General features: G+C 34.6%; 1 protein-coding gene across 6 annotated transcripts in view; it reads left to right on the plus strand.

Annotated features, from left to right (window-relative positions):
• CACNA2D3 (calcium voltage-gated channel auxiliary subunit alpha2delta 3) overlaps nucleotides 1-13,867 on the plus strand; it is a 396,804-nt gene that overhangs the window by 195,857 nt on the left and 187,080 nt on the right. For all 6 annotated transcript variants that reach the window (XR_005602956.1, XM_039558917.1, XM_039558915.1 and 3 more), the window contains exons 10-11: nucleotides 217-306; nucleotides 3,985-4,098. Coding sequence is in view for 5 of the 6 variants with exons in the window: in XM_039558917.1 (XP_039414851.1) it covers nucleotides 217-306; nucleotides 3,985-4,098 (204 nt within the window). In the remaining variant the exon portion in view is untranslated. The remainder of the gene's footprint in view (nucleotides 1-216; nucleotides 307-3,984; nucleotides 4,099-13,867) is intronic.

The raw sequence follows: 13,867 nt of genomic DNA on the forward strand, positions 1-13,867 counted from the left end.
GTGATGCCTTTGCCTTATTATTGTACTAACACAATCTTAGTTTAGTGTTACTTAGAGACAAAAAGGATTAACTGGGAATTGCTTTTTTAATTTGTGTATGCGGTCATTTAAGTCTAAGAAATAAGTCTAAAGTATTCAGAAATCCTTAACCATTGACCTTGACATGTCTGTCATAACAACATTCTGACAAATGAAACTTCCTTGTTCATATTTCAGCATTTCAGGGAACACCTTGACAAACTTTTTGCAAAAGGAATTGGAATGCTGGACATTGCTTTAAATGAAGCTTTCAACATGCTCAATGAAGTAAGTTCACACTTTCCAGCTTTTTTTTCTTTTTCACCTCCTTCTTGTTTTCCCTTTTTTCAACTGAGTTTATATTTGTGAAAATGTTTTAAAATGTTTCCTTAAGTATAATCATTTATTTTGAGGAAAAAATATTAAAGTGTGTTAGTCTGCTGGAACATGAAAAAATCTCAACTAAATATCAAAGTGTCTTTTGATTGAAGGATGTACCTTGGAAATAAGAGCTCAAACCCAAATATTCTCCAAAAGTGTGTGACTTGACAAGTGCGCCTGCCTTTATGCTGTGTGATCATAGATTAATTAATGGTTTTAATTCCTGTGTATTCAACTTGAAGGGCAATATTGATTGATTCTTTTCCAGGCATAAAATCCTAAAATGAAAAAAGAAGTATCTTTTTCCACCCACTGCTCATGTGTTCAGTTAGACAGTGTGGAGCTAATGCCTTCATGTGGTGCATGCCAAAAATGACAATGGGAAAAGGTGCATGAAGCAAAGGACACTGTAGGCTGTTTGTAGAGGTTGTATTAAAAATTGTGGGCACCAAATAGAGTCTTGGGAACCAGAAGCACAGTATGAATGCCTCAGTGCAAGAGATGTTCTATGCTAGTCCTCCAAATCTATGTAAACTGAAAAAACCCCACACTGCAGGAATGAATGAGATCTGAAATGAGATCTGTTGCTTTGGTTTAAAATCTGTGAGGTAACTGAAGTTATAATGATGAATGTGGTATAAAAATCTCATTAGATAAACTGATAGTTTTGAGAATAAACGGGTCTGACATCCCATGTGCTGTACTGTACCCACAATGAGAGATCTGTAAGATCATGATGGACTATGCTACATGTATGTTCAGCTCTCTTTAAGGTGCTGCATTGATTGCTCTTATTTATACTTAAAAAGGAAATGTAATAGGTTCAATCTTTCTTTCATATAAACTTCCAGAAATACCAGCATAAAAATCTTTTCCATTTTATATAGGCATATCTGCAAAGTCTCTGGGAGCTTCAATTAAGCAGCCTAGGCCAGAGAAAAAGCTGCTAAATCTCCCCTTAGGAGACTACAGCAAACCATTTTCCACTTTGCCTACAGGATGTGACCTTTATGTGCCAGAAGCCTATTCTTTGAATTATAGGTTAACTAAGGATGTCTTTTATACATTAAAAAAAAAAAAAAAAAAAAAAAAAAAAAAGCGGGTGAATGGGGAGGGAGAAGGAGCGGGTGGTGTAGGAAAGGAAAAAAAATAGAGAAAGCTTTGTGTTACACAAATAGTCTGTTAAGATTCTGGTTGGATTTTAGAACGGTTCAGGGGTTGCACTAATTAAACTCAGTCAATTTTGCCTTGCAATTACTTTTCAGTATTTGCTATGGTTGTCAAGACTTGAAGATGGTTGATACTGATATCTTTGAAAAGCACGTTTAAAAATCCACTTCCAAATTCTTTCCAATCATCAATTTAGGCAGTGTACATTATACAGGGTAAGAATACAGAAGTACTTGGTACAGTAGTTAGGCACCTACTGTGTCATGTGACAACTGCAATTAAATCTTTTGGTGACAAACGTGCTCTTTGCAGTGATTATCTTTAAAAAAAATCATAGCCAATTAAATAAAATTCTGTGACATTTCAAAGACTGTTAATCACAACCAAATGCTGTAAATGTCAGGATGCATCGAAATTTTTGCTGCTAACTGATGAATCACTGAGTTAATTGTAGTTCATCATAAACCCCTTGTCATTGTTATTATTATGGAAAACACTTTCATCACTCTTGCTATTCAATAAAATTAAAAGTTTTAGACAAATATGAGAAGATATTACTCATCAAAGTATTTGAATTTAATCTCATTCTTCAAAATATTCAGATAACTATGTAGAATAATGCAGATGCATACAGAGTGGTATTTTAAAATAAATATACAAAGGCATTTCCCCTTCATTAATTTCTCTTTTAAGATACCTTGCCACTTTCAATATATATTGTCCATGTGAGGAAGATATCCCTAGACAAAGCAACTTCACCTTTATGAGAAAATACTGGCTCTAAGACCATGAATGAATCCAACTTTGATAGTTCTGGTTAAGACTGGAAAAACTGTCATGACTGGAGAATTTTAAGGACTGACTGCCTTGAAATTTCACAGGGAAGAGTTTTCACCCAGGCAGTGATCACAATACAGTTAACTCTGTAAATCCACATTAGCTGCCCTTTAAACAGAGTGTTTCTGTTAATGTTTGCTGAGTTTCCTCTTTGATGAAAAAGAAGCTGATCTTGAGGAGAGATACAGGTGATAGAAATGGTTGTTGAAAGAGGGTGTGATTACTCAGATACAAAAATGTGAAGGCAGAAGAAACAGAGGACTTCTGGAACCCACCATCTACCCTTTTGTACTGCTGGCATTTCTATAAAGATGAAATTTTTAGGAGAACTTTTTTAGAAAAAGTGGGTTTTAGGGTTTTGGAAAAACAGTGAATAAGTAAGGGTGAATAATAGACTGTGGAAAGCATAAAAGATAGAGCTATTGCTAGTCCAAATCAAACCAGAATACTGCAAATAATTTTTCATGAATGCAGGACCTGTCAGCCTCCCTGCAAAGTAATTCACCTGTGAACATAGCTACTGCTTTTTAAAAGGGACCACCCTATTCTGGGGCACAGCAAGGCTGGTGAGGTGGGACAAGGTAATTCTTGCTTGGCTTTTTCAGCATCAAGAGAGGGGTGATAGAATGGGCCTCGTCTGAGCTTGAATTTGATAATGTAGATGAAAACTACAAGAAAATATTTGTAATATCCTATTTATTGACCTTTTCATAGATTTCTTTAAAGTGTTAGTACAGAGGAATTAAAAATCAAATAATTTTACAACTTTGCTTTTTTTTGCTAAAAGATGGATGTTTCACCAAAGTTCCTTGAATGTATAAGGTAATACCCAGACAAGAACCTATTCTGCAACCAAAGCAAATGGAGACACATGGACTTAAAGTCAGAGCACCAACTCCAGAATAAAGAGATCAAAGCTCATATTATGACTCAGCCCAATGTGTTTGCTCTTTGACAGGAGAAAATTCCATTTGTGTAACAAAGCTTTCTTTGCATACACCAAAGGATTGCTGATTGCTGTCTGAGAACCTGTGCTCAAGTACTGCTCCTCAGCAGCTTGAATTGCTTATATGTATTCATTTTGCGTAATAGGAGAATCTCCGAATATATAAATACAAACTGGGTTCTCCCAGATAAATATTTTAAGGAAAATAGCATATAGAATGTAATCCTGAGTGAATATGAATGAATGCCCTATGAATAGTCATATGTCTCTCTATGAGTTGTGTATCTCCTGTGCTTCGCAGAAAAATCATCATTCATTACTTCTTTTTGTGTAACTTGTTCTTTTAAAATGATATTTAAATCAAAGCAAACCCCATAGATGCATCAATACTTATCATCTATCAAAACCAGGGGAATACCATTTCAATTTTAGTAGAACTATATTTATACATGTTTCTTATTTTTCAATTCACCAAGATCATAATATCTTTGATAAAATGCTTTCAGCCTGAATATTTTCGACTTCCTCTAAGGATGCTAGAGATTTGACAAAATCCATGTTTATCCAGTGTGATCCCATCTATCTTCATTTAACAGGAATGTGCTGTTTCTAATGATTGTTTCCTTTTGCAGTTCAATCACACAGGACAAGGAAGCATTTGCAGCCAAGCCATAATGTTGATCACTGATGGAGCTGTGGACACATATGACACAATATTTGCAAAATACAATTGGCCAGACAGAAAAGTAAGTATGTTATCACCTTTCCTGAATGGATACCCCAAAGCTTCATAAGGAGTCTAAAGTGTATGTCTACTGAAAAGTCAGTAACGATCTTGCTAATGATCTAAAGATGATTTTGGATCACTAATAGAAAAATGATGCTTATATGGTATTGCTTGAGGATAGGAGATGGTCTTTTACTGTGGTAATGAACTTAGGCTAATAAGATATAAAGGCATTATTTCCCTCCAGGTTACATTTTTGAGCATTATATAATCATTCCCCTGAGACACATCATTAAACATGAAAAAATTTTTCTTCTTTCTCCCAAAATACACAATAATAATTCAATGCTTTTTCAAGCTAAAGATAGGTGTTTGCTGCAGACGGTGAATGGCACACTATGACAGGAGAAAGAGCAGATGTAGTACTCAGTATTTTTAATTTCTTCATTTGGCAGAGTGAGGGATAGAGCTGGCAGTTGGTAAGATTTTATTAAAAATGTATTTGGCTCTATTGATCTGTATAAAGAAATTTGCCCAGAGTTAAATTACCTTGTTTCATAACACGTGGAAGTTTCACAGTAGGGCAGAAATGCCTGGAATTTTCCTGACGAGTAAGCTCTACTGGGCCTTGTGTCTGTATGCAAAATAACTTTCTTCTACATTTTTTCTTTTGCTAAAGCAAGTTTTGGGACTATTTTAGGAAGTTTTTGTAGTTCTTTGCCATGTTATATATGCCTGTGGAAGTAACAGCCACACTTTTTGAAGTGCAATTTGAGCAAGTAATAGATTAACATGACTGTGTTGCATAGGGTTCTGTATTCTGTGGAAAAAAGTAGTTGTTTTAATTTGCAGCTTTTAGTCATGTTTCTTTATTATAAAATTCTGTTTTCTTAGTGACTTTGTTAGCTCTGTTTTATGCAAACATAGTATTGTTCCACTGGACAGAAGGCCTAAAAGCCAAAAGTTTTGTGGCCAGTCCTTCCTCTCTTACTCAATGGGATACCATCTAATTAAAGTTGTTGAGTCCTCAAATACTCCATGAGAACATTTTACTTCATCTAGCAAAAACTGGAGATTCACAGAATCCCTGAGGAGGATGTGCCTCTGATGTGCTGTGTTTTCCTATACTTTGGAGTTCCTCTCTTAAGGAGAAGAGACCGTGGGGAAACTCTTATCGTAAGAAATCAGCAAGGAAAGAATTCTCTGAAAGAGTCAGCTAAGTATTTTCACAAAAAAAAGTGTTGTATATCTTTCATGTGCCAATCCACAGCTCTATCTGAGATAACAATGCTCAGCACAGCTGTTGCAATAAGCAGAAGGTTTCCATTGAGAATAATTCTGCAAAGGCCTACATGAAGAGTCCTGCCTTGTTTAACAAGGACGTGGTGTCTGGGGAGTAGCTTTTAGTTAATATACAATATCCTACTCAGTTCTTCTAAAAATATTTAGTGTAGCCTTGTAAATTTTATATTAAGAAACATGTATGGAAAAAAAAAATCCAATTGGTTTTTCCTCTTTTCAGCCTGAAATGTATATGAAAAATGTAAAAGATTTCCATATGTATGTTTTAATGCATTAGAGCTTTGAATGACTTTGTTGGATTTGTTATTCTAGAAAGGAACACTTATTGTAAATGCAATATCTTACATATTTGCAGTGTCAGTGTGCCTAGAAATTATGCATGCCACGCACTTGAAATTCACTGCCTTTGCATTACACCATTATTCTCTCCAAAGCTGTTTTTTACATTTATAAATAACATCTTTGAACTGCTTGATAGTTTTTTTTTTATGTGCATTTTTTGTTCCCTATTATCTATGTATTGCCCTGCCATTTTATAATTTATGTTTTTCCTGCATTTTCATACTGGGGTGGACAGTGATGGAAAAGGTAATCGCTCTAATTGAGGTAAATTCTGAAGTTTCTGTTTACTTCAATTACCTGATCAGCAAAGTACCAATTTCAGTTTTAGTTGATCTAATGTTAGATAATGGCAAATGGTTTGTAATTAGTTGCAGCAGAAACATCTTGTTCTCTTATAGAAAGGAAAAAAATTCTTCATATGACTGTGAAGACTTGAAAGGTTTGTCAATGAGAATCTGTAAAAATAGAGAGCAAAATACAAACTGCCAGGATGTAAACAATTCATATTTTCTTCCTTTTTCCAAACCATTTATATCTTTGCAAAAGATAGTCTTAAAAATATATATATATACACTATATAAACAGGGAAAAGAACACTTTATTATGTATTATTGGAGATATATTCTGTCTAACAGCTGATTAAAAACTCATCTTCCTTCTGATAATGCATTAAAATCAAATTGTGTTGCAATTATTAGGAAAGGGAATAAAATGGCTCCAATTAAATCCCCAAAGTAGCTTAAATTAAGCAATTGAATTTTTTGGGGGAAATCAGCCTGATTTTTTGTATGAACTAGGAAATTATGACCATCAAAAGACTATTAAAATTATCTTTTGGACTGTTTCCTTGAAAGAAGTAATGCTTTCATTTTACTGGGATTTTTTATGAGTCTCTATCTCCCTCAGAAAAAAAAAAAACCCAACAAAAACAAACCCCAAAACATTTCCAACATTTCCTCATGTTTACTTAATATCTTCTGCTACTTAAAATGTAAATCTAGTAGATGCTATTTTTATCACGCACTATATTTTATTATATGGCTAGTTGTTAACATCTATTTCCTTTTTTTTTATGAGGCCATACATGCAACCTTGCAACTTAAGGAGCTGATTCTCACTCATTAGAAAAGAGTTTGTGCTATAGACATAATTTTTCTTGTTCATGAAACTTACATTCAGTACTTTCAATTTCCTGTAATTCATTCAAGGCAACTCTGCCACGTGAAGTACCAAAAAGGGAACAATTAATCCCCAAGGGTAAATAAATCTACACATCTCATATAAAAGCCCAGATTTTCATCACGTAGCAGAAATCAGTGTTTACAAGGAATAGTACCAAGGAAGTGTGTGTTTACAATGACAGATATAATTTAGTTGCAATAATTTTATTTTTTTTTAAGATGCCCTATTTCAGGAGAAAGCCTTTTAAGTCTCAAAATATCTTTTTGATGTCCCTTGTACCAGAGTCATGCTTTTATTCTGCTATTGCTCCTACTATGAGATCCAAACGCATTACTGGAAACCAAGCAAAATACTGCACTTAGGTACCTATTTCTCTAGGTTCTTATTCTAATTCTACCCATGAAAAGCCATGGGTAGGGGAGGCAGGAAGACAGGCGTGACTACATGAAAAGATAACGCTTCAGGTCTGCTCCCAGAAGATAGTACCACTAATGACCTTTTCTTAAATAAAACTGTCCTACTTCCTTTCTACTGGAAAATTCCAACAATAACTAACAGAAAATTCCAGGAAGATTAATCTTGTAAATGTTGCTGAAATGTTTTAGCCCACCAAAAATGAAATTATGATGAGATTAGAGATACTAACAGCGCTTCAAACTTTGTCAGGTTCTCAGCTGGAAGCCATTTTAGTCACTAATTGAAAATTAGTAATCTTGGAACAGAAAGTATCTACTTAAATATTATTGAACATATTTTGTCATTTAAAAATTACTATTCTCAGTATGTTGTGATATTGCAAAGGAAAATAAAGCAGTAAACTGTTTTGTATGAATGTGTGAGGAAAAAATTTTAGACCCTATTAACTCACTGGCAACTGCATGAAATCTCATGATGTTTTGTCCTCCACTGGCTAAAATGACCCAGTGCCTGCATATTTGAGGGTCTTTTTCTCTCCTCCACTTCCCTATTGTTTTTATGTGCCTGTCAAGTTCTATATTTCTACAAAACCTGTCTACTCATTGTTTTGGAGAAGTCCAAAAGCATTTCTTCCACAACCATGATTGAGAGCAGAGTCTAAAATCGCACTGAGATCAAAGGGAAATCTGCATTTCAGTTTGGATACAGAATTTTAGAATTTTTTTCTCATAGGGATTAATGCAGCACTCAGGTGGTCAAGGAGGATGTCAACTTTGTGACCTTTCATGACTTATGACAGCCAGAAAGAGATATTCTGCTCCCTTGGCCTGAGAGGTCTTTGCTTCATGATATTGTAAATGAAAATGTAAAATCTGGAAAAGAAAGCAAAAGAATCATTGAATCATTTGAACTTTATCCTTCCCTTTGGGTGGGTCTTTGAGTCTGAAAATCATTTGCTTCCATAATTATCTGAAATACCTATACGCTATGGTAGATATATGCAAAACCAGAAGCACTAATTCCTAAGTCAAGTCAAAAGGAAACCAAAATCCCACCTAAAGTTTCCTCATTTTCTAAAATCAAATCCAGCTAGAGATTCTGGGATAAAAATACCTCTGTATCCAGTTACCTTGTTAGTTATTCTGCAGCCTTTCTTTTTCTGGGCAAGTAACAGGGCATAGAACTTCATCTGTCTGTCTCCTGTTATTCTGTGGGCTCTGGGTAGAATTGGGTGGCACAGAAAATTTTTCATTATGCTTATGAACAATTACAACAAGGCAGAGATTTAAGATGGTTTCTATGACTGCTAAGACTTCAAGTGGGGTGAATATAAAGCATAACTGCGATAACATCTTTATTCCAATTGCGAAATGATTATGATGTAGAAATACCTAACAGCCAGTGCTACCCGTGTCTTAATGGAACTGTTGAAATTACAATATAAATAGTTCCATGACTTTTAAGTGTTTATACCTGCTCTTACATCTGCTTTATAGGAAAAAATTCACAGTCTGGCAGGTCTGGACCTATATACAGTACTTAAAATTATAATTGAATCCAGAGAGCAGCACGTTAAATTTTGCTAGATTTAGATTTGATTTCATAATAGAATACTAGATTTGCAGACAGTAATAATCAGTCAATAGCTCCTTAGTTATGTGGCACTTTTATGCATACCTTTACAGGATCAATATTTATAGTAAATTTAATAATATACGGGTTTCTTAAATATTTAAGAAAACACCTCGTCATTCCTGGTGAGAACTGGTCACTTGGTCACTAAAGATCTTAATTTCAATCTGCTCATTTATATTAGAGATCTGTGAAATAAATATTTACTTTTAATGGTTCTGCTTTTTTTTTTTTTTTTTTTTTTTTTTTTTTTTTTTTAACTATCAATCTATTTAGTGAGTTTATTCAGTGATCCAAAATCTATTGGCTTCAACTGCATATCTGAAATAAATGTCTGAGCTTTGAGTATGTGTAAAATTCCCCAAACATTTAGATTCTGCCACAGGACAGGAAAGGAGGCTTGCCTTACCCTCCTTTAGAAAAGGAAGATGTAAACATGGCATGTTTTCATTTTCTTTGTCTGAAAACCATCCTAAAGAAATCAAGGGGTGCTGTGAAAGGCTACAAGAGAACAGGCGGCTGCATCATGGCATCGCAGTGGTGGCAAATCATCTTTCTGTCCATGTCTGCCATCCACAAGGTTACAAACCTTTCTGCAAATCTTTAACCAAGTCTGTAGGAACGTGGCAGTGTTGGCAACACAGAACATCAGTACAGCAAATTGAATGTCTCGTGTGCAGTCCTGTCTGGATGTTATTAAATAGATTTTTTTTTCTGAAAAGTCTGACGTACTTTGGAGGCGGATGTCACGACTGCTGCACGAACCCGGTGCTTTATTACTGGTTATCTCAAGAACAAAAGACACTTTATAGGCCTTTCAAGTTATGACATAACTTACATGAATTACTTATCGTTTTAGGCACTCCTGTAGTATGATGAAAGATGGGGTATGAGATCAAACAGAAGTTTTTGATTTCAGGATAAAGAGAAACAACTCCTCACAGCTAGATTCCTGCCCCAAGTGTGATTTTATTTGGGAAAAAAAAAAGTTCAATGAAGGTTTTATTGCGCCTTATTACTTCTCCTCTTAGAGAGAAAAATAGGACCTGTTTCAGTGAATATTTCTTTTGGTCAAAACAAACATAATTTCTACAAGTTTGTCACTAGTATTTTTACTTGAATTTTTAATGTGACACTCAAAGCAGTTAAGATCTCTTTTTCAGTCTATTGTCAATTTAATTTGCCATGAAGAAACTTATCCTGCAGTGTTTAAACCGAAAAAATGGAGAGATGTTTTTTGTGAAGATAAGGGTAATTAAATATTATCCTCAGGGTATATGGGGACTGCCAGAGGAGGGATTACTACCTCTTGTGTACAGTCACTTGGCTAGAATCATGGAAGGGCTAATGCTTTCTGAATGTTTGAAGAATTTTAAATGGAATGATAATTTATACACAATGTAAATGCATGTTCAAAGTGCCCTTGCCATGCTAATATTTGTCATATAATCAGAAATAGATACAAAAGTAAATTAGCCATGAGTCATACAGAGCACCTTATAAGCAAGGGCCAGTCTAAATGGAGAATAATCCACAATCTGAAACAGGTTGTCCAAAGCACTCTTTGGGAACTCATGGGTATCAATAACAAAAATCATTCCTTTTCCTTGTAAAAAAAGAAGTTAACTTTTATGTAGTATGTAGACAGAGAGAGATCCAAAATTTGAGGTAAAATAAGTGTCCATAAAAAGTGTCTAGATGACTACAAGTAATCACTATTTGCATCTGGCACAAAACTCCTTGACACTGAGATATATGTCTGGTGGCCATAGAGAGACTAAAATATAATAATTAAATATCATAATAAGAAGCTGATATATTATGGATTCTGCTTACTAAAAAAAAACCCAAACAACCAAATCTTCTCCTGATATTTTATGTGCTGTGAGCTCTTAGTTGTTAAAAACTAAGTTGTTATGCCAGAAGCAAGACAGTTAAAGTAGGCATGGTAATTGCACGAACATGCCTATTTTGTTCTGTGGACTATGTCTATTTTGAGGTAATGTTTTTTTGTGAAGAATTGTGTCATCTGCTTAAGGAAATGGTGAGATCATTTATTTCTTGAACTTCTTTAACAGCATAATAAAAACTGTATTTCAGTTTGTGTGGTTTAAATTGAGCAATGCTGCAGTTATCCTAAAAGCCAGGATCCAGTTTATAGACTGTTTTTAATTCTCTTTATAATGTATGCATCTTCTTAAACACTACAGACAGAAAAGAGATGTTGAACGTTGTCAGAGCTGTTCTATTTTAGGTGAATATCAACAGTCTCTGTAAAATATCAGGAATGCATATTGTACTTGTGAGTGATCCAGCACCTAAAAGGTGACCATAGATGCATATATAAAACCCATTTGGTTGCATTTCACCATAAAGGGATAATACAGTACTCTAAATAATTATTTTGGATTAATATAATTTAAAAAATAAGTATAGATAGTAAAAGAAAGTTAAGGTTATGTTGGATTGAATGCCTTCTTAAATTACCTGTTTAAAGTATGCCTTTTAGAAAGAGTTGAAATAATGCGATTTTGTATTAAATGTAACATTACAGACAAGAGTCATGGTGAAAACTAAGTTGGTGCAAGAGATAAAATGCAGGTTATGTTCACTCATCTCTGGTTCCTCCACCAATAGCCTGAAATAGGATATAATAGACCTACAAACTTGCTTAATAGGTACTTTCTGATCTGTAGAGCACAAGTTACTAAGTGAAAACTTTTCACTGACTTTACAAACAGGGAAGAGTGAAAATTTCACGTGTATTTTGGAGTAAGTTTTAAAAACTGTACTTGTGATGTTTTAGGCCTGTTATAACCCTATTTTTTTTTAAATAAAGGATTAAGTTTGAATCAAAACCAGTATGGTGTAGTGAACAAGAACTTTAATAGGATTAAAGACTTTTTTATGGTTAAGGGGAATGGCCTCAGTCTGGTGCAGAAGTACAAGTAGAGGAGACAGTGCAATTGTGAGGCTTAAACAGGAAAATGGGTTACTGCATCTTTTCCTAACCCATAGGTCAGATTCACTGCTAGTGTGGGTGAGGTATGGCAATTCCAACAGCCTGTATGCAATTGGCAAGTACTCTGGAAAACTATGAACCACACAAAAAACCCCCCTGTTTTCAGATATTTTCATCTGAGTTCTGAACTATACTTCTACCTAGTTTTTATGATCCATTCTTAGTTCATTCCTGTATCACTTTTCCCTTAATGAAATCTTCATAAACTCCTATTTTCTATAACTCTCACTGTATTAAAATAAGCCATAGTGTGTTGTTTCACTACACAGGGAAACTTTAACTTCTGTTGGATATTTACATTAAGTTGAGAAGGTTGGTAAATTGCATGTTTAAATATCAAATCTCAGGAGATGTTTGGAAAGGGAATGTTACAAAGAGAGGAAGTTAAATGTTTGGTATAGTATTCTCTTGCTGGCATCCCATTACATACAGCAAATGGTATTTCTTGCTCATTTCACTCTGAGAGGCCAAATTCTGCTGGTTTGGAAGTACAACAGACGTTGTTTATATGAAATTATTATTCATATATACTATTTTCCCAGAGTACCTCTGTTATCCTTCGTGGTGTCTGGCTGTAGAACAATCCCTCAATGCATGCACATATATCAAGGCAGTACGAAAGATTCCTTCCATGCAGGGGCTCATATATGTCTAGTTTAGTATTCATTTCAGTGAAACACTTACATATGTGAGTTATTACATCCCTGCTAACCAAAGCAATGGATTCAGGCATACATTAAAGCGCTTTACTGAATTAAGAGCTAAACAAGTTATCCAAACAATCCCATCTTTAGAACTCTGTTGTGGGTCTGCTGATTCTTTCTGAGTGGTTGAATCTTTAACTTTGTTAGTGGTTATGAGTTTTATAGAGTATCCATTTAGAGAGCACTGTTTGTTTATCTCACTGTATTTATACCTACTTTTTCTAAACTGGCATAACAGCATTAACTGCATTTTGAGACTTCTGTGAAACATGGCAGCCTCCATAGACTTAACTTTTGTGTTCTGTTCCCATGTGCAGACATCTGCTACAAAACTGATAAAAAGCTATTCTTTTCCATGAGGTTCTAAATTCCATCATCCCATAATCCTCTCTACTACCCTTACCATAATTGTCTCTGTGCAGAACTGACAGAATGGGATTTGCACATCTGAATAAATATGTTCTCTTTCTGTGGGATATCATTTGTGCACTGATTTCAGTTCAGTCACAGAGGTTTCCCTTACGAGTTCTTGAAAGCTTTTTGCTGGATTTTAACACTGAAGCTGATTTTAGTGCATTGTTAGAAGACAGAAATCTTTATTCTTCCATCTTACATCATTAGACATATCTTGAAAAAAACATGAAGGATTTTGAATCAACTGGGACTTGATATTGAAGAAGGCTTTAAAATCCATTGCAGTAGTAAAGTGTATATGCCAATGACTGCTGTTCAGCATGTTATTATGAAAATAGGAGCAGGTATAAATATTTATAAAACATTTTGAAATATGTGTTATATGGAGGTTCATAAAATAGAACACCAACAGAGCCTGGACAATTCAAGGCAGGAGCCACTTAAGGGTTTGTTTTCATGGAAAATTGTTTCTCAAGTTTTACTGTCAAGTTCCTTAGCTCTTATGTTTCAATGGGATCTGGAAATATTCAGCAACTTCTGGAAACATTTTTATGTTCCTATCTCCTGTTTTAAAAATAAGCAGAAACGAGTTATCCCTGTATGAGGAAAAGCATTGCCACAAACCCCCTTAGAAGGACAACTACTCTCTGTTGTCACCATACCTAAAGGAAAATTTGGAAGTTTGCATCAATGGAGACAATAAACTGATCTGCTAGGAAAGCTGGGCAATCCTCTTGGCAAGAATAAAATATGATGGGGTTATAAAATAAAGT

This window comes from Corvus cornix, chromosome 12, assembly GCF_000738735.6.
Source record: "Corvus cornix cornix isolate S_Up_H32 chromosome 12, ASM73873v5, whole genome shotgun sequence".
Classification (NCBI taxonomy): domain Eukaryota; kingdom Metazoa; phylum Chordata; class Aves; order Passeriformes; family Corvidae; genus Corvus; species Corvus cornix.